This window comes from Tenrec ecaudatus, chromosome 8, assembly GCF_050624435.1.
Source record: "Tenrec ecaudatus isolate mTenEca1 chromosome 8, mTenEca1.hap1, whole genome shotgun sequence".
Classification (NCBI taxonomy): Eukaryota; Metazoa; Chordata; class Mammalia; order Afrosoricida; family Tenrecidae; genus Tenrec; species Tenrec ecaudatus.
The window spans coordinates 11530410-11555298 of record NC_134537.1 but is presented as its reverse complement, the minus strand read 5'-3'; the positions used below and the strand labels follow the sequence as shown (position 1 = coordinate 11555298).

The 24889-nt window shown below is 50.2% G+C and overlaps 1 protein-coding gene across 2 annotated transcripts; it reads left to right on the top strand.

Moving 5' to 3' along the window:
- Window positions 1–11911: 11911 nt before the first annotated feature.
- Window positions 11912–22746, top strand: SLC25A38 (solute carrier family 25 member 38). 2 transcript variants are annotated; one of them, XM_075556022.1, is made up of 7 exons: window positions 11917–12320; window positions 17863–17984; window positions 18609–18693; window positions 19609–19788; window positions 19969–20137; window positions 21487–21653; window positions 22018–22277. In XM_075556022.1, the coding sequence occupies exons 1-7, from the start codon at window positions 12252–12254 to the stop codon at window positions 22138–22140; spliced, it is 915 nt and encodes a 304-aa protein (XP_075412137.1). In that variant the 5' UTR covers window positions 11917–12251; the 3' UTR covers window positions 22141–22277. The 2 variants fall into 2 exon arrangements, with proteins under 2 accessions (XP_075412139.1, XP_075412137.1); XM_075556024.1 differs by lacking the exon at window positions 21487–21653 and having other exon boundaries at window positions 11912–12320; window positions 22018–22746.
- The last annotated feature ends 2143 nt before the right edge of the window (window positions 22747–24889 follow it).

Below are 24889 nucleotides of genomic sequence, written 5' to 3'. Positions count from 1 at the left end.
TGGGGAAGGTGATCACACAATGATGATTTTTGTTCTTTGGTGTCTGCTACCTGATCCCTTCAACACCTCATGTTCACTTAGGCTTGTATGCTGCTTTTCTGTGGGCTTTGTTGCTTCTGAGCTAGATGGCCGCTTGTTTGCCTTCAAGCTTTTAAGACCCCAGACACTATATCTTTTTGATAGCCAGGCACCATCAGCTTTCTTGACCACATTTGCTTATGCACACGTCTGTCTTCAGCGATCATGTCGGGAAAGTTAGTATCATGGAATGACCGTTTAGCTGAGCAAGATGCTATTGTATTGAGGGAGTGTGCACGAGGAGGTCCAATGTCCACCTGCTACCCTACTACTGAACCAATAAATATATGCACATAGGTCTATTTCCCCCATAATCATAAATATAGTTACATATGTACATGTCTTTATTTAGGCTTCTATGTATGCCCTTTGCCTCCTACTCCTTTCCTCTATTTCCTTACACTTCCCTAGAATAGCAGATACTTTACTCAGGACATTTGAGGTCAAATTGAAGAATGAAAGAAAACATTTTAAATTGAAGAAGGAAACATCTTTTTCATAAACCCCTACAGGAAGATCTGAAAAAGCATACATAGATGAGAGGAAGGAGAGAAGGGAAATTAAAATTAATATTATGCAGATTTATGCCTTATTTTTAACTTTTAAAAATGTTGGGTTGCTCAGGCTGGTTTTGCTTTTTATTAGATCTGTATAGTTTGACAAATTAACTGGTGATTCAGTTTTATATTTAAGCTACAATTAATATTTTTCCTTTGGTGATATTTATTTCTCTGCTTTTTTATATAACTGTTTTCAGGTTATGGACGTTACATTGGATATGTAGATCTTGATCACCATGGCAATCTGTACTTCCCTCGAGACACTGCAAACACATGTACTGGGAGTGCACCTTTTTAACCTCTACGAGTTGTGGTGAGGTTGCTGTGCAAGTTAATAAACATATTTGTAAATACATTGTTTGCAGGAAGAAAAGTTCTGAGCATCAGCTCAGAGAAACCCTGCTAAGTTTATGTTGTAAGCAATACTTACCACAGTACAGAGGTGAAAAGATAACAAAACTATCTTCCTACCTCCTCATCTCCTCACTGCAACAAAGCCCTTGAACTGGGAACCGTATTCCCTCCCTTTCGTCTTCCTCCTCCACGTGCCTCTTACTGTCACCTTGTAATATTCAGAGAGCACTTGGATTACTGATCTGAATAGAGAAATGCTTTCAGATACTCACTAGCCCACATACTAGTAACTTATGCTCAAAGACAGGATGGAGTTGTCAAGCGCTTTTAGAAAGCAATCTTATTGTTAAAGGCAAGGGTTAACTCTTGTTTTATTTTGACATGGCATGTCCTGAAATAAACATCAATTCAATATGGAAAAAAAAGAGAAAAGAATTGTCCAAGAGCCACTGCAATAAAAATATAAAAGGCTAACAAACAAATGGAAAAATGCTCACGATCACTAGCCATCAGGGAGATGCAAAGTCAAACCACAATGAGATACACCCACAGCTAGCCCAAATTAAAAGCAAAACAAAACAGAAAACAACAAGCTAAGACCAGGGGAAGGGAGCATCTACATTTTGGAGGAGACAATGAAAGTTCAGTTGGTGAGTGTGGTGGGTGATTGGGGAGAAATATCAGAAAGGGATGCTAAACAATGGTTGTAGGGAGCCTAGGGGGAGAATGGACCAGATTTTATGATCCTGGGTAGACTCTACAAATATGTTTCTACCCAACTCTCTGTGAACCATGCCATGAAAACCTTAAACACTGTGATAAGTAGGTTTATTGTGCCAACCTGGCTAACAGGAACATGTGGAATTAATAAGGTCGTGGTTTGATTAGAGGGCAAAGAGATAAATGGCTCAGATAACCTTCAGACCTGGAACTGAACTCCCATCCTGGGCTCCACTTTCAGCCACATGACAGGCTGATAGGGTGAACAGCAACAGCAGGGTGGAATGAACTCCTTAGAAGAATCAACCCGGGACAATCAAAAGGGCAGCATTTACTCAGTGACAGAGCTAAAGTACAGGAGGCAGGAAGACGGGAAAACAGGATGAAACCATAGGAAGACGATGAAACTCGGAGAGTCCTATTATAGTGTGAGAACCACAAACAATAAAATGGAGTGTTGAATGGAAAACCAATTTACTCTGTACACCTTCATCCAAAGCACATTGAAAAGGTTTTTTTTTATCTAACAGAAATGTGGACAAGGGATACAGGGGATGGTATACATATCTATATCTATATCTATATATATATAATGCATCAAGGGTTCACGAGGGTGGAAGGGTGGGAGGGAGGGAAAAAAGAGGAGCTGAACATAAGGGCTCAAGTAGAAAGATAATGTTTTGAAAATTACGAAAGGAACATATGTACAAGTTTGCTTGACATAACTGATTTATGGATTGTTATAATATCTGTAAGATATATTTAAATTTAATTTTAAAATAAAATGAGATGGACTCAAAACACTTCCTGCCATCATCCTGCCACATTAACACAACGGAGACAACCCATTCCCAAACAGCACTACCGCCAGGGGCATAGAGGCCAGGATGGTGACAAATAATTGGTGGTGAACACCAGCTACTCCATGAGTATCATTCTGATCTTTCTCACCAGACATTAGTTGTTTCCTTGAAAAGTGGATTACTGCAGACATAGTGAGGTTAAATGTAACCCTTTCCCAATTGTTCCTTTTATAAACGGATGTAAGAGAATAGGCAACATGCATTCCTTTGTGTGTGATTTCTTTCATTTCCCAAGGCTATCATTCATCGTGTGTGGGCCACTCATCTGTTTTGTTTTTTAATATATATTATTAATTTCATTTTTTAAAAAAGAACCACAATCTGTGATGCATAAGTGAACATATAAAAATTACTGAAAAAACAAATAAGAAGTATCTGGAAGAAAAGGATGTTTGCGGTTGTGATAGTTAGGTTTCTTAGAGCCAACACGGCTCCCATAGGAGCATGTGGGTAGAACTTAGCCTGTCAATCAGGCTGCAGCTTGATTGGAAGGCTACCAAGATAACTGCCTCTCTGAAAGTCAGCCTCCCTCTCTCTGCTTCACTTTCCTGCTGTTGAGATACTCGGTAGAGCTGGAGGAGCCATGTGGAGACCCCTACCAGTGCCGAGATGCTTCCACTGCCATTGGATCCACAAGACTTTTCCTCTACCAGCCTGCGATCCTCCTGCCTCATTGCATGCAGCTGTGTGAGGCTTACTCTTCAGATGCGCCTCTGGCCTCTCTTCCAATTGGCCCTGTAGCATTTTAAAACATAATGACCCTGTATTTGCTTCCTTTGCTTTCTTCCTGGGTCTGTGGGAGAGTGACTCAGTTCACAAAGACTCAAGTGTGCAGGGAGGCCAGGGCTATGGAGCCTGCCGTCTTAAACACCTTACGGGTGACAAGGAGGGCAACAGGATCCGGAAATAACAGGCTCCTAAGATGGTCACAGCGGCTTTCTGCAGGTACAGCTCTGTGAGGGCTGGAGAAGGCTCCACTCAGTCATGGCTTCAGCAGCCAGGACCTAGCAGAGAGCACACTCCTCTGCTACTGGCTTATAAAAGCAGTCTACTCGTTTTGATCATAGTGTAATGTTCTGTCGTATGCATATTTTTTTGTTGATTTTACTATTTCTGTACTATCATTTTTATAGAATGTATACATCATCTAGTTTGGGTGGTCCAAAGGACTCGTTAGTTTAAGGATGAAATGACTCTTGAATCGTAACGTTCGAGAGGGCTAAGATGGCAAAGTGGGTTCAGGTCCAGCGTTGAGCTGATCACCACAGATAGGTATTTCAAACCTGGCCACTGAGGCAGATGAGTCCTTTCGCTCTCATCACGATGGGCAGCCTGGGAGCCCACAAGAGCAGTTCTACCTGTCCTATAGGGTCAGTCTATGTTGAAATCGAGTGAGATTCATTAGATGTAGTCAAACTAGTTCCCAAAGTGATTGTACCGATTGTACATTTCCGTCAATCATGTTGAGAATTCCCTGTGAGCCACATCCCTGCTGTCAGCACGCCACATTTTCCATGTGAGCCGTCGTGGAATGCAGGGATGGCTTATTGTCATCTGGGTTTTCAGGTCTTTGATGAGTACCTTTTCAAAGGCTTCCTGGTCATGTGGGCATTCCCTTTTGTGCAGTGCCTGTTAGAGCTTTTGTATTAGATTGTGTTTTTATTAATCTTTTACTTATTAATTTTTAGAAATTTTGACTAGTCCTAGATTGGAGTACTTCAGCCTTTGTAAATATATACCAAATTGTAAATAGGGTTTCCAAGTTTTTGAATTATCTTCTCACTTTATTAGGGGCACCTATTTGATGACGACATGTCCACTTTAATAAAATACAATGCGTCAGGATTGCCCTTTGCCTATCCCCAAATCATGAAGATAGGCACCTATATATGTTCCATGTGCCTGTTAACCTCATTTTTCACATGTGAACCTCTAATCCATTTAAAATTAAAATGCTGTGTGCTTGGCCCACCCCCACTGCCATCAAGTGGTTTCCAACACATAGCGACTCTATCAGGCAGAGGATGGCTTCACTGGTTTGCAAACCTGTAAATCTTCATGTGAGCAGGCAACTCCTCTCTCCACTGAGGACTGGCTGGTGGGTCGGAATCAGCAACCTTGCAGTTAACAGCTTGGCCCTTAATCACAACACCACCAGGATGCACTGATAGAAGGGTCAACATTCTTCTTTCTTTGCTATAAATATCCAACTCATCCTGAAACATCATTTAAAAAAGCAAAACACTCTTTCCCCCGCTGACTGTGGAGGCAAATTTGTCATGAATCCAGTAATTGTTGGCTCCTGTAGTCTGTTCCATTGATCTTTTTCTAACTCTAAAGCCTCTCTCTCTCTCTTTGGATCAATAGCACCAGTCTTGCTTTTGGTAGCCTCGAATTTTGGTTGGGTGCCACTGTATCAATCCCAACTCCTAGGACCCTGTCGGACAGGAAAAATGAGGAGCTGATACCAAGGGCTCAAGTAGAAGCAAATGTTTTGAGAATGATGATGGCAACAGGTGTACAAATGTGCTTGACACAATGGATGCGTGTATGGATTGTGATAAGAGTTGTACGAGGCCCCAATAAAATAAAAAATTAAAAGTCATTGCTCCTCGGGGGAATAGATCGTTAAGTTCCTGTGAGATCTCTGCTCACAGGCAAAGAAAGGCTCCCCTGACCTCCCCAGTAGTCTTCTTAGCACCCAACAATTATCTAACATAACTAGTAAGCAAACAAACACCGTAAGCCTTGAATGCCATGTTCTGTTAAGAACTACATATAGGCTTAAAGTGACACCATCAATTTGAAAGATGAACCAGGAACCATAGGGGCCAGTGGGTTTATGTTAATGGTGGAAGCACATCTGGTGGGAATGGGTACGTCAATGTCATGGAATTGGACATGTAGAAACTGCTGGGTTGGTATGCTGTGTCTATTCTCAGTAGCAGCAACGACAACAAAAAAATTAATGAGCAAAGGAGAGTCCTGAATTAAACAAAATAATATACATTTACAGTTTTATAAAATCATTGTTTACAAGCTTGCTTTAGCTGGCAGAGCAGACTATGTGATGGGGCAGTGTCCTGTGTGCTTTAGCCCATTGGGCTGCCAACCCAGGAAGCTGCCAGCGCCTCCCACATTCCCACCGGCCTTGGCTTTGCACATAACAGCCTGTGGTTTCCTTGCTTCCTGCGTCACCATTCTGCATCCGCGACCTGAAGTTACACCAGTCCTAAGAGAGCCTCTCCACCTGGATTTGTCGCACAAAACTCAAAGGGGGGCTTGGTGGGGCTTGCTGGGCAGATGAGGAAGTCGCTGATGGGCAAGGCAGGGCCTATCTGGCAGTTTTAGTTGTTTTTAACCATTTTATTGGGAGCTCTTACAGATATTGTAGCAATCCATAATTCAATTAGATCAAGCATAATTGTACAATTGCCGCCACCCTCACTTTCAAACATTTTCTTTCTTCTTGAACTCTTTGTTGTCAGCTCCTCTTTGTCCCCTCCCTCCCCTGCCCCCCAGGTACCCTATTCTTATATGATAGTTTTATTTGCCTTATCTTACACCATCAACTGTATCTGTTCCCCTCCTGGAGTTTTACAGTCATCTTTGCTATCGGGTCTCTCTCCCCCGCGCCCACCCCCCCAGTCACCGTACCCCAAGGGACACATTGCTCCCATTACTATTTCAGATGGGTTTATCTGTCTTGGATTTCATGCATCAAACAATCTTCATTATACAAATGAATCTTCCCAGGTCTAACCAGCGTAATGAGGTAACACTGGGACCACAGTACTAAGGGGAGGAAATATTAAAGAACTGGAGGATAGTTATGCATTTCATCAGTACTATTACTGCACCCTGGATCTATCTTCCCTCCCACATGGCCCTCCTGGGAGGGACTGTCCAATCATCTTATAGGTGTGTTTGGGGGTCTCCACTTTTTCCAAGCTCCTTCACATCAATTTGATTGCTTATTCTTGAACGTATACCTCTTCCCATCGACACCTCCTGATGACATAGCTGGTGTGCTTCTTCCACGTGGACGTTGCCTTCATGCTAGATGGCCACTTGTGTAGTTATAAGCCTTTAAGGCCCCACATGTAGTGTCTTGATAGCCGGCAGTTCTATCTGAGGAATCTGGAGCTCGACGCTGGTTGTCAGTAATTTTCCCTCCCACGCCGGCTTGGAAAATGGTCCTGATGCTGGGCCTCTCACAGAAAGCCACGGAGCATCTGTGTCAGGCGCCACGCCGTGGTGGTTAGGTGCTTAAAAATCTGACGCTACGTTCAAGCATAGGGTCACATTCCTGCATGCTCTGGAAACTTCTTTCCAGGGCAGAATTCCATTCCCATCTTTTTTTTTTTAAGGCATTTTCTAAACTTTTATTGGCCCTGGCAGATATTATTAGGTGTGAAGGTTGTGTGTTGGAAGGACAGTGTATTTTTCCTGGCTCACAAGTGGGTTTTGTGCACGGAGTGACCCGGGCAGCCCTGGCAGTAACTGCCCCATTCCCATCTTTTGTCAGCAGTGAGAGGGAAAATTCCTGGAATCCTTGGCTGACTTTGACCACCAAGCACCTTGATCTAGGTCACTTGCTTTGCCTTCTTTTAGGTCTTCATGGGTGGGTTCTAGAGGCTTCTCTGCCTAAATCTCCCCATGTCTTCTTCCTGCATACCACCAAAGCCTTCCCCATGAATCCGCCGTGCCGTCCCCATGACGCCTTTGACACTGTTCTTTATATTTTCGGTAACACTTTCGAGATCTTTGACATTTTGCACGCAGTCTGGCCAAGCATGTTTCCAACAGCTGTTCCCAGTGACCTGACTGACTCAGTCCCAGGCTGTGCTGACAAACTCAGTAATGTAGAAGAGGGGGGGTCAATTTCCAGTAATCCAACACAGCTGCTTCCTGGGTGGCGTCATGGGTCTGAAAACCCTTATAAAGCTGTTACAACGCTCCCAGGTGTCGTAAGCCTTGCAAGCCTTTTCTAATTAGGACTGGGGCACTCTCCCGAAGTAATAACACTTTGAAGGCAAGGTTCTTGTCCTGGAGGTAGCGTCAGCTTTGGGAACGAAGCGGTGGTGAAACTAGTCCCAGCATATTTCAGACGTCAGCCACTCTTTTTTGTTCCACCTGCAATGGACCCACGTGCAGTTGGGGGTTTTCCCTGAAAGCGCTGCGGGTTGGGGGCTCTGTACACCGCGAGTGGTTGGCACGGACAGGTGCCCTTGGCGTCACGCACAACAGCGGGGTTGCACAGGCTCTGGGTGGTTTAAAGTCAGGGGCTTTGAGGCAAGGGATGCGTCAATCAGGGCACAGTAGAGCACTGATGAAACACACAATACTCCTCTGGTTCCTTGAGGCGTCGCTCCCCCCCTCCCCACTATCATGACCCCAGTCCACTTTTTCACTGTGGGCTAGACTGGAGCATGCGCACAGGTGCTGATAAGATTAAAGAGCTCAGGACACACAGAATCTAGAACCAGGAATGGGAGCAGCAATGGGGGAAGGGAGGAAGGGGGCAATGATCAGCACAATTACACACCTTGCCCCGGGGAGAGAGCAACAGAAACCATGGGGGAACCGAGACAGAGGTCGGTGTAAGATTTGAAAATAATAATAATTAATGATTTATCAAGGCATCACGAGCTCTGAGACAAAAGACCAACTGTCCTTCCACACTCAGTGCTGGGAATAACACTTTTCAGAAGCTTGCTCTGTTGGCCTTTTTGGGAGATCAACGTTTCAGCAATATTAAAATCACCTTGCTGGGGGATCTTTTTAAACTCGCTTTATTGTGGGAACTCTTGCAGCAGAATGGGTTAGACTGGGCTGCTCCCCACAAGGTGGGAGGTTTGAGAGTCACTGCTCCGGAGCAGCCCTGGTGACACAGGGGTTACGAGTTGGGTTGACGTCTGAAAGGTCTTCCATTTGAAACCACCAGCCCTGTGCTGCAGCTCGAAGGGACTCTCTACTCCCGTAAAGATACAGTCACAGAAACTCGTGGGGCAGTTCTACCCTGTCCTAGGGGGCCACTGTGAGTTGGCGTGGACTCAGTGGCAGTGAGTTTCTGTTTGTTTGTTTGTTTGTTTGGGTGAATCTGCTCCTTACAGCTTCGGAAATCTATGGAGAATTCGTCTTTCTGCCCTGCAGTGCTGCTATGAGTTGCAGTGGACAGGACAGCAGGGGGCTTGGGGATATTTTTAGTGGTGTCGGCTGGCTTCTGAAGCCATGGCATCGGGCAGGATGGATCAGCCTCCACCAGACCCTCTCTGCAGGTCTGCTCCTGCACCTCTGAAAGGGGCAGAGCTTTCTGTACCTCATCCTCCCAGGCACGGAGGGTCTGAAGGAGGCTGATTCATCTCGCCCTGTGCCGTATGTTGCAGGGTACCAGCCCCCACAATCCAAGGGGCGGTTGTGTCATTGAGGGCTAAAATTAAAGGGCCATCAGACAAGATAAAGCAGGCATCCTCACACTACGGCCCGCGGGCCACATGCGACCCACCAAGGACATTTATCTAGCCTGCCGGGTGTTTTTGCCCCGTTTGTATTTTTTACTTCAAAATAAGATCTGTGCAGTGTGCATAGGAGTTTGCTCATAGCTTTTATTTTTTTAAACTAGAGTCCAGCCCTCCAATGGGTCTGAGGGACAGTGAACTGGCCCCCTGTTTAAAAAGTTTGAGGGTCCCTGAGATAAAGCATACGATTGCTCACCTCCAGAACCATCATGAGTTCAGCAGCCAGATCTGCTCAGAAAGAATATATCTTCAACCAAGGCCTATATACATTCTAAGGGTGTGCAAGTCCCCCTAATTACAGGTAACCACATGCATAACAGGAAGGGGTGTACAATAGGCAAACGCGTAACAGGAGGGAGCTGTGCTAGGGGTGTACACGCAATAGGAAGGGGAGGCGCTAGAGGCACATATGTGACAGGAAGACACGTAACAAGATAGGCGGGCTCTAGAGTCAAGATGGCAGCCTGACCTTGGTCGTCCCTGAGTTGCCTTGACCTTAGATGTTTTTAGGCTCTGCTTCAGGAAAATCATCCATTATCCTGATCAGAAGGGAGTGGGCTCTCCTTAGGGCAGGACAGACTATAGGGTCTGATCGCTCCAGATGGCTGATCACCTTCAGGCAGAGAACCTTTAAGCAATTGACCTTCAAGTGGATAGTCAGCGCCTCAGGTTTGGCAGATATGATGGGGGACACCTTGGGGAATAACTTTGCTGTTTCCCACAGTATGTAGCGTCAGATGGCAGCTGATACCACTAAAATCCCCAAGCCCACTGCTATCGAGTTCAGTGCAACTCACAGCAACCCTAGCTGGCAGAGAAGAACGACAGGATGCCCTGGGATCCCCCAGGCTGTAAGGAGCAGACAGCCTCAATGTTCTCTCTCTGAGTGGTTGGTGGATTTGAACTGCTGGTTCATGGTTAACGGGTCAAAAGGTGTCTGAAAATTACTTTCTATCTGTACCAGCTGCAGGGCAGAGCGGAGGTAGTCAGAAGAACCTCTGAATACTTGCCCCCTAGCCCATCCCGCTGACCCTTGGGGAGTTCTCTGGAGAACACATCGGGTCCACTCCTGGTCTCCTACACGTCCTTGACCTGTGTGTGTTTCCCATTTCTCCTCTCCTGCCCTTGCCTACTGAGCTCTGATAGGCTCCTGAAGTGGTCATTTTGGAGAGGGGGTGGGTAGTGGCATGACTGCAGAAATGAAGGGCTTGTGGTTTCTGACTTATAATAGTGATCAGTCCCATCACTTCTTTATCCTAAGATCATGCACTGGCAACCCATCACGAGCCAAACCTCCGTGCTGGTTTGGAAGTAAACCGCCCATGCCCAGCTCAGACAGGAAGCTCTCTGCACAACCGGTAGAGAATGCCATTGTTCTTCTCGGCTCACCTCCTCTCAAAATGTTATGGTCCAAAGGGGAGCTGACAACAAGGAGTTCAAGAAGAAAGAAAATGCTTTGAAACGGACTGTTGTAGCAATTGTACAATACTTCTGGATGTGATTGAGCTACGGAATGTTATGATATCTGTAAGAGCTTTCAATAAAATGATTAAAAATATATATGGTCCAATCACCAAGAGAGGTTGCCCAGGGAGCCCTGCTGGACCTCACCAGTACTGTGTCCCCCTTTTCTCTACTCATCTCCCCACCACCCACATCTGTGTGCCCACATACCAGCCGTGCACACCATTGTGCAGAGATGGGGAGGACATAGTTTTGCTCGTACTCTAAAATGCATATCTAGGTGCAGAGGGGGGCAAGGAAAAAAAGAGGCGCTAATACCAAGGGCACAAGTAGAAAATGTTTGGAAAATGATGATGGCAACACATCTACAAATGTGCTCGATTCAATGGATGTATGGATTGTTATAAGAGCTGTAAGCGCCCCCAAGAAAATGATCTTTTAATAATTAAAAAAAAAGGCCAGGGGCTTTGGAGGCGGCCGGCATGCTATAGGTTGGTTTGAGTCTTCGTAACACAACCTAGTCTCATCAGCCTTGAAAACCTGATCTTCCACATAACTCTCTTCCTGGATCACATTCAGCAGGCAATTTTACAATGGGTCCCCAGCCTCCTTCGCTGGAAACGGACCATTTCTTACACTGCACAACCTTTTGCCGCCGGAAAGCCAACCAGCGCTAGCCAGCCAGGGGTTTTCGTGTTCCTGCCTTGGGTAACGTGGCTGTAGATTTTTTCGGTTCTCAGCCTCAACATAAGGCTGTCTGTCCACCAAGCCTCTTTATGCGTCGTCTTCCCGTGAATCCACAGACAGAGCGGCTTCTCCACCGTATCCATAGCCCGTTGCGCATTGGATAAAAGGCATTAAAGGCTTCCTTGCGCATAGGGATATTAGACCGTCCTTCAGCCTGACGCTTCCGGGCCTAAAATTTTAACCGTGGCGAAGCCACCCGCAAAAAGGCGGCGATGCTTTTGCAAAAAATGATCCTCAAATGTGAAAGAGAAGGCACCGAGTAGATCATCAGGAGGAAGGACCCTTATTCACAGCATGCGGGCTACCAAGAGAAGGCAGGGCGCCAGCGCCAGACGGCTCGAATTTTTCGCGGCTTTAGCGACTACCGATTCAATTTCGCGAGTAAAGGAATTCACACACACGGACGACCGTACCTTCTGATGGTTCCACCCACCCCAATGCAAAAACTCGCCGCCCGAGACCCAGCGGAGCCCCGGGGCGCTGGGAAGCCGCGGGTCCTGCAGCTCCGCACCTGGCCACGAGGTGGCGCCGTCGAGAAGGCCCTCAGGGGGGCGTGCTGCGCGCGCCCGGAACCGGAAGCGAAACCCTGACGTTGCGTCTAGTAGTTCCTCCGGTTTTCTCCAACCCCCGGATGCGCACGCCCGCCTCTGGTCCAAAAGCCCGCGGCCGAGCGGGATGGGCGCTGGAGGAGGGACGCGGTGTCTGCGGAGCGCGTGACGAGCGGCGAGGGCCTCCTCGGTGCGGCTGGCACGGCGCCCTGGAGCTTCGTGCTGGCCGCCAGGCGCCCCCGTACCCCCGAGAAGCGCGGGCCCGGAACTCCAGGCGGCTCCCTGGATCCTTAATGACCGCAGACGTCAGCGAGCGCAAAACGCAGAGCCATCCCGAGATCGCCAGGGCCGGGCCTGAGCCCCCTGGGCCCGGTGCACTCGCCGGCCTCGGATCCAATGATTCAGAAGTCGCGGTCCGCGCTGCTGCAACCTCAGGATGTCGGAGACCGAGTGGAAACGCTTATGGTGCGTTCGGGAGCCCGCCGCCTCGGGAAGGGAGATGGAGGTGGTTGCTGAAGCGCGAGTGGCCCACGGGAACCGGCGTTTCCCGCTCCTGGAGGGTGCAGCAGGGTGATGCGACTGCACGGGGGGCGTTCGACTCCCGCTACCTTAATAATGGCGTGGGGAGGGGAACTTAGCGACCTTCAGCACGGGCTAGCTAAGGTCCGGCCGCGGCAGGGGCAGCTGGGTGGAGATCGCGAAATTGCCAGGGCCGTGAGGGCTGTGTCCATGCAGGCGAGTGGACTCCGACTCAGAGACCCTGAGCAGAACAGAAGGACACCCTGCCCCGCGCCATCTCAGTTGCCAAATGTTCGAGTCGCTCGCCCCAGCCACGGTGTCAGCCCATTTCCTTGGGTGCTGTTAGGAAAAGTGCGCGCGCTCGGGAGCGAGGTGCGTGCCCAACGGAACGTGGCTGGGGCTGCCTCCCGACCTTCCTCCCTTGCCTATTTGGGTCACAAATAGGCAGCCCCGAGGCTGGGGAGCCCTTTGAGGGTCAGCGAAGTTGGCTGTCGCTGCGGGGTGTCGTGGGCCTCCCCTGGGTCTCCACCTGTCTCCCCCCGCCGGCAACGAAAGGGTGGCGGGCCCCGGGCGCGCGACGCCCCGCCCCGTCTGCGTCGGGATTGGCTGCGGGCGGCCGAGCCCTCGGACACGTGAGCGGGGGGCGTGGAGGCCGGGCAAGTGGCTTCTCCGTTACCTTTTGGGTTGACCAGCGTCCCGCGCGAGGAGTGGATTTTCTAGAAATCCTTTAAAGGGCGATAGCAAAGGCCCGGACCCTAGTTTGGCATCTTTAAATTTAAAAAAAATCATTTTATTGGAGGCTCTTACAGCTCTTAAAACATTACATACATCCGTTGTAGCAAGCACATTTGTACATATGTTGCCATCATCATTTTCAAAGCATTTTCTTTCAAGTTGAGCCCTGGGTATGTAAGTAAATGTGCTTACTTTTGTATCTGGACCTCTCAGCTTTAGACTCTTGATTTGAATTGGATTTTTTAAATGTGTTTGTTGGGCTCATACAACTCTTAACACAATCCATTCATCCATCCATTGTGTCAAGCACATTTGTACATTTGTTGCCATCATCATTCTCAAAACATTTGCTTTCTGCTTGAGCCCTTGGTATCAGCTCCTTATTTTTCCCCTCCCTCCCCGCCATCCTCTCCCTCATGAACCCTTGATAATTTATAAATTATTATTTTTGTCATGTCTTACATCTCCCTTCACTTTTCTGTTGTCTGTCCCCCAGGGAGGAGTTATATGTAGATCCTTGTAAACAATTCCCCCTTTCTACCCCACCTTAAGGAGACTAAGAATTACTCTGGGAATTGGTTTGTTTGAGGACTTTTTTAAAACCTGTTTTTGTCCACTCCACTAAATACGTACGTTCTCAGAAACTCACAGGGCAGTTCTACCTACGCTGTCCTATAGGAGCTTGCATTGTATGTGTATCATAAATAGGAGCCCTGGTGGGCCAGAGGCTAAGGGTTGCAGGTCAGATCTACCCACCAGCTCCTGTGAGAGAGAGACCGTTTGCTTCCGTAAAGATTTACTGCTTCTGATGCTCTTCTGTCTTATTAAATACAAAACAAAATCACACTGTCATCAATCCGCTGTGTGGATAGGTTTCCAAGGCCATCCATCTTTACAGGAACAGAGCCTCATCCTGCTCTTGTGGAGCGAGTTCTGGGTTTGAACTGCTGACTTTGGGGGTTAGTACTCCAGCAGAAACCCTCCGGACCACTGGGCGGCTCCTAAGAGTTGAAATCCACTAGAGAGCAGTGGGTTTGGTTTTTTTGTTTATTTCTGTAGAGTAACTTTAGAGCTATTTTAAAAATCAAGTTGACTGTCTTTGGGTGAGTTGTCTATCAGGGACAATACCTTAAGACCATTGTCATTCATCATGAAAAGTGGACATTTTGTTTTGCTTGGGACTTTTAGCAATTCCATTAGCATTCCCTCTTGTCACACATTTAGGGGCTCATTTTTATACCCCCCCCTTTTTTTTTAGCATTCTGCTCTGTAATACACTGTGGGAAATGATGATGTTAAGGACATACAGGCCCCGGTCTTAATGAGTCTATTTATTCAGCAAATAATACTTGAGCCAATAATATGTCCAAACACTGCTGTAGAAACAAAGACCTTAAAAAGCAGGTTTCTGCATTGGGGGTTAAGGGGGTGGGGGGTGTCAATAGTCCTTAACACAAACACCATCATGTGGGAGGTAAGCTTGTCCAAGGATGGGGCTGCAGGGCCTGCCCAGCTGGGCAGGAGCCCCGAGCTTTATCCTGCGGGGCTGTGTACAGTGGGGAGCCGTGGGCAGAATTCCTGTTAGGTGAATGATTCATTCTTCAGCCATTGTTGAGCACTGCACTAGACCCCACTCTCAGGGCGCGGGGACAAATGGGTCGCAGTCCTCTGTGGGAGCCACACTCCTGAAGGCGATGGCCAAGTAAACTTGGGAAAATGGCCGGGGAAGAACCAAGATAGGGTGCCCAACCTAGGCCCCAGGAGCTAGGGTGTCTTCCCAGAGCAGGTCAGCTCTAAGCTGAAGCCCCCCTGCAGTGAATTAGACAGGCTGCACATGAGCCTTTTCGGGAATGAGATGAAGGTGGAGGGCGAGCTCCCCACTGGGATGGTATAAAAGGAAGACTGGGTTCTCCATGCCAACGGATAGCAGCCCTGTAAGAGGGGCAGTTACCAGCCCAGCTCATAACCGCTGGGCACCGGGGTCCTAAAGTGGAGGTCAGAGGAAGCCATAGATGGGAAGTTGACCACGTAGAATGAGCGAGCTGGGAGAGGCAGCCATTGCAGTCCCAGAGGCAGAGAGCCTGTGGAGGGGTCCTGGAGGTGGGTGGGAGGGGCTGGGTGTAAATGTTTTGTGGGCGGTAGTGTGCGCCTGGGTAGGGTGCTGGTTGACGCCCAGTCTCTGGCTTGAGCAGATGAGCTCTCATTCACTGGGCGAGGGCACTGGGAGAGGGGCAGGTTGTGGGGAGAGATGCCATGTGAGGTGCCTGGGGACTGCTGGTACATGGACGTGAGTAGCTTTCTGACAAGCTGAGGTGTAAGTGCACGTAACTTCTGTGAGCTCCGGTTTCACTGCCGGTAACTCCTGGCGGTCTTGTGTTTGCAAACCGCACGGCACCCTGATGCATTCAGTCCCGTCTGCTGCGCGTGTATACATTACGTACTCGTGCACAGTATTTTCGAAAGACCGAAGCTGCCTCTCCCAGTGTCCCCTTGCTGTCCTGGGAGCACAGTGGAGGATGGGCTGGTACAGGTAGGTTGGAGTTTCATGGGCAGGCTTTGAAAGAGTGAAGTTTGAGTCATGACCAGTTGGTGGAGCTGGGAATCTTCAGTGTCTCGCAGATTTCCACTTTGGATGCCTGGAGTACCTGGATTGGGGAAGCGGCAGCTACCTTGGAGGGGAGGTTGTGGCCACACTGAGCCCTGAACCAGACTGGGTGTGAGTAAGGTTGCCTGGGGCCACTGCAGAGGGAGGGAGGAGATAAGAGGAATAAACATCTGAGGGGCAAGTCTCCAGAGGGCAGTAGGGAGAGGAGGAGAGAGTGGTGTCTCCGGAAGCAAAAACAAACACCGAGGCAAGGCCGCCTTGCCTGCCTTTGACCTGAGCTATGGACAGAAAGGACCCTGGTGGGACTTGGCAGGCTTGGTGAGTGGAGAAGCGGGGCTGGGCAGATGTGGTGGCGGCCTGAGGAAGTGGAGATGGTGTGGAGTCCAGGCTGCCTGGACGGGAGGCTTTCCAGTTTGGTTCCAGGCAGAGAAGGTGCCAGTGGAAGGGAGAGGCCCAATGTGGAGGTAAGAGAGGCTGGCTGCACCGCCAGGCTCAGAAACGGGAACTCGGTGGGACCCTGGTGAGCTCAAGAGCAGGCAGTCCCTCGCTTGAGGGTGCAAGTAGCTGCTGGTGTCGGTCACCTGTTGAGAGCCACCTCGTTTGCTTGGGTTTCCCGGTGGCTTAGCCACCCGAGGACCTTTTGTGTGACGCTGGAGGGAGAATCTGTTTGAAAAGTGCTTAGGAGCTCCAGGATTTGCTTGTCTGAACTTATTTGGCCCTCCAGTTATGACTTCATCATTTGATAGAATTTGAAATGATCTCTCTCTTCTCTGTGGGTCAAACTCTGCAGATTCCAAAAATCCAGTTCCAGGTGACTACCAGACGATTTTGTGTTCATCATGATAGCATGGTGCCATCTATTAAAAAATGACAGTATACACTTCATACACACGAGAGAAGTTCCTTTGGGATAGAACTTTGAGAAAAGAGGGGTTTTGTTTGCTGGTTCAGTTTCAGATTTTCACAGCTGTGGTCATTCCAGCTACACTGAAGGCGGAGGCCCCGGGGAGGTGCTCAAGGCAAGGGCAGTTAGTCTTTGAGGCCTTCCTGCCTGCCTGCCTGCCGTGGCGGTGTAGTGGTTGCATGTTGGGGTGCTAGCCACTAGGTCAGCAGTTTGAAACCACCAGCCACAACTCGGGAGCAAGAGGGGCCTTTCAACTCCCTTGAACAGTTAGAATCTGGCAGTTCTCCCTGTCCTGCGGGGTCACTATGAATCCGCTCTGACTCGCTGACAGTGAGTATGGTTTGAGCTTTTCTCCCAATGCGTACCTCGGGAGAAAGATGGTTTGTTTGTTTGTTTGTTTGTTTACTCCTCCCATGGAGTTACAGTCTCACAGGGGCAGCTCTACCCTGCCCTATGGGTCGGGTCGCTACAATTTACTATCGACTCGATGGCTGTGTGTGTGTGTGTGTGTGTGTGTGTCCCTCCAGGAGCCAGTGTGTATATCTGCTTGAGCGAAGGGAGAGGTCGCAAACCCAGGAGGGGCTCCTGGGGTACAGAGCATAGGGAAAGGAAAAAGTTTAAACGAAGGGAATGCACATTAAAACGTTCATGGAGAAATGGAATTAAAAGATAGTGGAATCTCTCCATGAACTTTCTGAAATCCCCCTCATACATTTTATCATTCATTTTACACCGTTGCTGAGCTTCTTCCACTGACTTGTTACATCACTGGTCTAATTCAGGCCCCACAACCCAGGGAGCTGGCTCTGGTGGAAGCACTGTTCAGTGGGGTGTGCTGTAGGGCAGGGAAGGAAGGGTGGCCGGTGTGCACCTTACAAGTGGCAGTGGACATGCTGGGACGTGCTACCTCAGGAGAAGCAGACCTTGTGTCACCACTAAGCCAGCTGTCCTGGGTCGGCGCTTGGCACGGCTCCCTGTGTGTCAGAGAGCTGTGCCCCGAGGCTTCTCAGAAGCTGGTTTGTCCAGAAGTAGATCTCAGGCCTCTCTTCTGAGGGGCCGGTGGGTGGGCCCCACGCTTCAGTTCGCTGGCAAGTGCCTCAACTGCATGCACCACCCCAGGCATTAGACCAGTGAGACATTTCTGCTGACCCATCGGAGCGCCGCCTGTGGCAGGGTGCGTGTGTGCCTTCCTCAGCACGCCGGCGGTGCGTGTGCCTTCTCTGACCCGGCGCTCTCTCTTGCAGTTACACCCGGCGATCAAGGCCTTCGTGTGCGGCTCCATCAGTGGCACCTGCTCCACCGTCCTTTTTCAGCCTCTGGATCTCCTTAAGACGCGCCTCCAGGCTGCCCAGCCCGCAGCCCAAGGGTAGGTGCCCACAGCCCCCAGCTGCTCAGTGTGGACCTGCTGCCCCGCAGCTTCTCAGGCCACCGGAAAGCCACGCCTCTCCTGTGGGACCCTCCGAGAACAACCCTGGCCAGACCCAACCTTCACGTGCTATTTTCACTCACTTTTCTGTGAATATTTTTTATCGGTGACGTTGCTTGTTAACTAAACGGGGTCCTTTCCTGAGCTGAGCGAGCAGCTCCGCAGGGTGGGCCTTGGAGGCAGTGACACTCCTCTGTCGGATTTATTTTGCTGGCAGGTTGTGCTGGGGCCCACTAGCTGGCATGAGTACCGGCTATGTGGAGTGTCTGATTTGTGCCCCGTGTTGGGCTCAGCGCTGTGGGGAATTGACGCAACGCGTGTAAGGCCAGCGGTTACCCCTCAAATTGTTCTCAGCGGTGTCACTGGGCTGAGACAGACGTGCTTGCTGAAGAGACGTGCTTGCTGAAGTCTGAGTCCCCAGGAAGCCACAGTCACCCCCCGTTGGGGAGGATCTGGAGGAGGCGGATACTGAGGTCTTTGCATGCAGGGGTCTGTCATGAAGAAACAGTCTGAAGTGGCGTGTTCCCTCCCCACCTCTGCCCCATCTCTGCCCCATCTCTGCAGGCCCAGGCGCGTGGGGGCGTTCGCCCTGCTCCTGACGGTGGTTCGCACGGAGAGTCTGCTGGGCCTGTGGAAGGGGATGTCCCCTGTAAGTTGTCTTTGGGGTCTGGATTCTCAGCAGCCATTTCCCAGCCCCTCACCAGCTCTTAAGGGCTTGCGCGAGTTGGCAGTGGTGGGAGGCGGTGTGGTCTTCCTGCCTGGCTCAGCCGGCCGCTTTCGTCCACCTGAGGTCTTGGGAACTGCCGAGTCTTCACCCTGGCCAGTCTCTGACCGTGCAGCACAGCCTATGTGGCAGCCGTGACCCCCACCTGCCCTTGCCCCTTTCTGGCCTTAGAAACTCATTTGGCTAGAAGTGCCAGGGCATCCATGCCCACCGCTGCCCTGTACGCCCACTGCCGTTGAGTCAATTACAACTCTTAACAACTCCGCAGGACAGAGTAGAACTGCCCCAGAGAGTTTCCAAGGCTGTTCATCTTTGTGGAAGCTGACAGCCTGCCTCATTTTTCTCCTGAGGGGTAGCTGGTGGGCTCGAGCCACCAAACTTTGGGTTAGCAGCTGAGCTCTTTTTACTGTAGCTGTTGGAAAACTCACTTCTTTCCTGCTTTGAGGTCCCCAGTTAGCAGGAACCATTTTCTCTCAACTGCTCACCGAAGGTTGGTGGTTCAAGCCTGAGCTGAGAACACCCTGCGAGCAATTCCACTTTACAGCACATGGTGACCGCCTGCATCGGCCTTGACTCGGTTGCCACCGTTTGGCTCTCCCTTAGGGAAGCATAACTGAATTTGTGTTCTGCACTGGCCCTCAGCAACGCCTGGTGTGGGTGGCACACCTTCACTGGCTGCCTTCCCTCCTGTTTCCCTACAGTTTCTCGCTCCTCCCTCCTCTCTAATAACCTCCTAGCCCACAAACCATCTCTGGTGGTCTCTTGGGAAAGCCCTGCAAAGGCAGGAGCTTACAGTGTTTGCTCTTTGGCTTCTCTCCTCCCTCCGCCCTGCCTCTGCAGTCCATGGTGAGATGTGTCCCCGGGGTTGGGATCTACTTCGGCACTCTCTACTCCCTGAAGCAGCACTTCCTGCCCGGCCATCCCCCCAGCGCCCTGGAGTCAGTCATCCTGGGGGTGGGCTCCCGTGCAGTCGCAGGGGTCTGCATGTCACCCATTACTGTGATCAAGACACGCTATGAGGTGAGTCGTACCACGCAGGGCCTTGGGGAGGGTCAATGGAAAGATTGGGTTCTTAGAAGAACAGGGCCAAAGTAACCCCTAGTGTCAACTGATTTCTAGTGTAACGTAGCAGGCAGCGAGGTTTGAGCACCCGGTGGTGTAGGCGGCCGAGTCTCGGGTGAACCTGTGCCCTCTTTGCAGAGTGGGAGGTATGCCTACGGGAGCATCTGCGCTGCCCTGAAGAACATCTACCGCACAGAGGGTCGCCGAGGGCTCTTCAGCGGACTAACGGCGACGCTCCTTCGTGATGCGCCCTTCTCTGGGATCTACTTGATGTTTTACAACCAGACCAAAAGCACCGTGCCCCAAGGTATGGGCGAAGGGAGGTGTGGTTGGGAGCAGCCAAGGCACAGAGTCGCAGAGCTTCCTCTGGGATACACCCTGCTGGGGCTGCTCAGCACCAGGGCAGTCTTAGCTGAGTCCCAGCGCTGAGCCCCATCGGCATGGTGCCTGGCTGGGGGGGGGGGGGGTACCAGGGGTTATTCTCTTCCTGCGTGGCTTGTTCTTTTCCCCCTGAACTTTCTGAGAGCAAGTTGGAGACATCATGCCCCTTCACCCTTGTGTGTTTCTTAAGAACAAGGACTCTTTCTCTGATAGCCACAGTCCCGTTAGAACAGGAAATTGACACTTCTCCGATTGTCCGCTGTTTGCAAGAGGGCGCTGTGGTTGAGTGTGGTGGGGTTGCGTCCCACCCACGGCCTGTGGACTGTTCTCGAGGCCGAGTCGCCGGCACAGGAGCTGGGTGCTCGGTCTTTCCCCCCAAGAAAGCTGCTGGCTCTCCACTGCCAGCCTCTGGTTAGCAGCCAAGACTGAGCCGCTGTGGGCCCGGGCTCCTTGTCAAGGTTTGTTGGTCTTGGAGCAGGGCCCTCGGTGTGGTCCCTTGCGATGCGGTTTTGTTAGACATTGCCAACCGCAGAGTCCCTAAGCGATGTTGTTCGAGCAGAAACAAAGTGACACCAGTTTGATCCTTTATAATCCAAAAAGCCGAACCCATGGCATTCGAGACCATTCCGAGACATCTTGACCCCAATGAACACTAACTCTTGACCCGACAGGACACTGTAACCCTTCACAGGAGTAGAACGCCTCCCTTTCTCCAGTGGGGCAACTTGTGGCTTCAAACTGCTGACCTTGAGATTAGTAGCCCGACACATAAGCCACTACCCCACCAGGGCCTTGGTCCCCTGGGTGGTGTGAAGTCTGGGTGACCCCTCTGTGAAAGTAGTGTCTCCGCTGAGCACCGCGTGTGTCTGCAGGGAGACAGGAGTCTCTGTAACAATCCTGTTTCTCTCACCCATGGGTCCCTAGAAGGCCCAGACAGTGACACACGGCACCACTAACCAAAAGGTTGGTGCCATGGCATCAGGCCATTGGCCTGCCAGCCTCCGTGAGGTCATGGCCTTGGGAGCCCAAAGGCACAATTGTACTCTGCACACTGGTCCCTGGTTCTTAACCACATGCACTTCAGCATCAGCTGATGGGTCTCGCCTGGGTTGTTTGTTAGTCATGACTATAGAAAGGTCATTTCCTCGTTCCGTCTGCGTTGCTCTTGTACCGATCAGCTGTTGGAGCAGCACTGTGCTGTGTCCAGCCTCTCTGGTGTGGGCGCTGCTCTCCGGAAGGAGGCTCTGACGGAACGCTGCCTCTGTCGTGTTTCAGACCAGCTGGATACAGTCCTGGCACCCGTTGTCAACTTCAGCTGTGGGCTCGTAGCCGGCGTCCTCGCCTCACTGATAACCCAGCCTGCAGACGTCATCAAGACTCACATGCAGCTTGCCCCTGTGAGATGTCGGTGGATTGGACAAACCGTCACGCTCATTTTTAAAGTACGTATGGTTCTTACTGTGGGACAGGGTCTCCTTCTTCACCCCGTGAAGGTCTCCGGGCGAGCTGTGTGGCTGGTAGCTTCCACAGTGGGCTTGGCGCCTCTGTGCGGTTCACCAGCTATGTAGCTGTACCCACAGCCTCATCCAAAGATTTCCAGTCACCACATGGATCGTCTGAATAGGGCAGGGCTAAAAAGATAAGCCTAGAAACTACAAAAAAGGAAAAAAAAAAAAAACACAGTTGGGCCATCAGTACAGGTCTAGACTGAGAATCAAAAACGGGGTATCCCTTTGTCCCGCCCAGGGGGTCATGAAGTGTGTTACCGCTTTATGTACAGCGTCCCGACAGTCTTTCTCATCACAGGACTACGGGCTGCGTGGCTTCTTCCAAGGCGGGGTCCCCCGGGCCCTCCGCAGGACACTGATGGCGGCAATGGCATGGACTGTCTACGAAGATTTGATGGCCAGGATGGGCCTCACGTCCTGACCAAAAATGACTGGGGGTGGGGGCGGAGGTGGGGGTGGGATCTGCTGCCACCTCAGTTGCTGCTACAAGCCGCTCACCGCGCTGTCCTGAAATCGGAGGACGTCCTCTCTGGGAGCCTGGCAGAAACAGCAGCTCAGTGAGCCCACGCAGATGGACCCTCGATGGGCGTGGCTCGAGCATCTGAAGAGGACCCACGGGTACAGACACCCTTTGGGGAGTGAGGAGAGGGGTCTGCATATACCACAAGCCCATTCAGAAAGGCTTTCTCTCCAAAGAGCCCCCAGTAGTAGTCGACCTTGCGCCCCCCTCACCCCAAGGTGTCTCTGGCTATCCTCAGGGAGCCCCAGCTGGGGACACTGGGTTTGAGCAGATGCGTTACTGTCCCCAGGCCGAAGGCTGTGCCTGAGGGCAGATGTGAGGGAGAACAAAGCGTGGGAAGAACAAAGACCATTATGTAAGATTTCAGCTTCTCAGAGACTGGAGAACAGGACAGTAGCGTCCTCGCCTGTAAGTTGTCTAAGTACACGCCATCCTGGCTTCTAGACTGTTTCTGGAACTGAATGTCACGTCAATAAAAGCACTTTACCAATGGGAGCTACTTGGAAACGATCAACAGTGTTGTTGCTCTGTTTGCGAGCAATAAAACCGTCCCATTTCGGTGGCTGGTGGTGACCTGTGGTAGGTCCCTGGAGCCGCGCTTGTACCACTTCACCAGTGGTCTCTCTGAAACGACAACCTGCAGCCCTTGGGTCCGTTCTGACCCTTGGTCACCCTACATGTGGCTCAGCGTTTTCTGGGCTTCCTCCTGGGAGCAGACTGCCAGGCTTTTCTCGTAGACACCACTGCCTGGGCTTGAACGCTCAGCGTTGAGGGTAGTAGTGCAATGCAAACTGCTCGTGCCACCCAGGGACCTCATAGATGAGACAGTTGTTGGCCCACTTCAAGTACAAGTCAAAGTCAGTGCTTTTGTTTCTACCTTTAGGAAATGGTACAACCAGCACCATGAGTCGGTTGTGGGAACCTTCTCTCTGTGTCTAAGTTTGTCTGTTCTGGGTCTGTCACTTAGATGGAGCCCTAGGCGCTGTGCTTCCTCTATCTGACTCCTTTCACTTCGTCCTGTGTAGCGCTGGAGGTATCAGAACGTTTGTTCTTTTCTGGGGCCCACTGGCCACTGCGTGTTGTTGCTGCTGGCTAGTGACCTTTGTACGACAGAAGGCAGGTCTGCCCGGGCCGGGCCAACCTCCTACAGTGAAAGTCCATGGTGCCTTCGATATTCGTAAGCAGCACGGCACCTCAAGTGCATCGATGCTTCTATCCTCCTTATCCACGTCCAACTTTCACGTGCACACGAGGCCATTGAAAATACCATGGCTTGGCTTGGGCAGGCGCACCTTAGTCTTCAGAGTAATGCCCTTGCTTGTCAACACTTTTTTATAATCGTTTTATTAGGGGCTCATACAGCTCTTACCACAATCCATACATACATCAATTGTGTAAAGCACATTTGTACATTCATTGCCCTCATCATTCTCAAAACATGTACTCTCCATTTAAGCCCCTGACATCAGCTCATCCCCCCCCCATGAACCCTTGATAATTTGTAAATTATTATTTTGTCATATTTTTCCCTGTCCGACGTCTCTTTTCACCCACTTTTTTCTTGTCCACCCCCCAGGGAGGAGGTCACATGTAGATCCTTGTAATTGGTTCCCCCTTTCCAATCCACCCTCCCAGTATCTCCACTCACACGACTGGCCCTGAAGGGATCATCTACCCTGGATTCCCTGTGTTTTCAGTTCCTATTTGTACCAGTGTACATCCTCTGGTCTAGCTAGACTTGCAAGGTAGAATTGGGATCATGGGGGATGGGGGGAAGAAAGCATTTAGGAACTAGAGGAAAGTTGTATATTTCATTGTTGCTACATCGCACCAACTGGCTCATCTCCCTGAAACCCTTCTGTAAGGGGATGTCCAGTGAGCTTTGGGTCTCCACTCCGTACTTCCCCCTCATTCACTATGGTAAGATTTTTTGTTCTGATGATGCCTGATACCTGATCCTTTCAACACCTCATGATTGCACTGGCTGGTGTGCTTCTTCCATGTGGGCTTTGTTGCTTCTGAGCTTGATGGCTGCTTGTTTACCTTCAAGCCTTTAAGACCCCTAACGCTACATCTTTTGATAGCTGGCCACCATCAGCTTTCTTCACCACATTTGCTTATGCACTCCACTCATTTGTCTTCAGTGATCGATCGTATCATGGAGGTGAGCACACAATGATATGACTTTTTGTTCTTTGATGTCTGATAACTGATCCCTTTGGCACCTTGTGATCACACAGGTTGGTGTGCTTCTTCCATGTGGGCTGTTTGTCAACACTTAACAAGGTCTTGTGCTGCAGATTTACCCAATGTGGTGTGTCATCTGATCTCTTTTTTATCATTTTATTGGGAGCTCTTATAGATATCATAACATTCCATAATTCAGTTACATCAAGTATAATTGTACAATTGCTGCCACCATCAGGTTCTAAACATTTTCTTCTTGAACTCTGGTATTAGCTCCCCTTTATCCAACCCCATGCCCACGCCCCACTCACCCCCAGGAAACTATTATACAGTAGAACCCTGGACCTTTATGTTTTAGAGGGAGGGCCGAGATACAATGCATTTGAGTTCCAAGTCACTTTTCCCCATAAGAAATAAAATGGACTAATCTGTTCTCAACCACCAAGTTTTTACCCTAACCTTG

Bases quoted from the DNA above. Each gene is read 5' to 3' on its own strand.
- SLC25A38 (XM_075556022.1), top strand. From the start codon at position 12,252: ATGATTCAGAAGTCGCGGTCCGCGCTGCTGCAACCTCAGGATGTCGGA. The intron at 18,694-19,608 runs GTAAGTTGTCTT...CTGCCTCTGCAG, and splicing joins TGTGGAAGGGGATGTCCCCT to TCCATGGTGAGATGTGTCCC. The intron at 19,789-19,968 runs GTGAGTCGTACC...CCCTCTTTGCAG, and splicing joins TGATCAAGACACGCTATGAG to AGTGGGAGGTATGCCTACGG.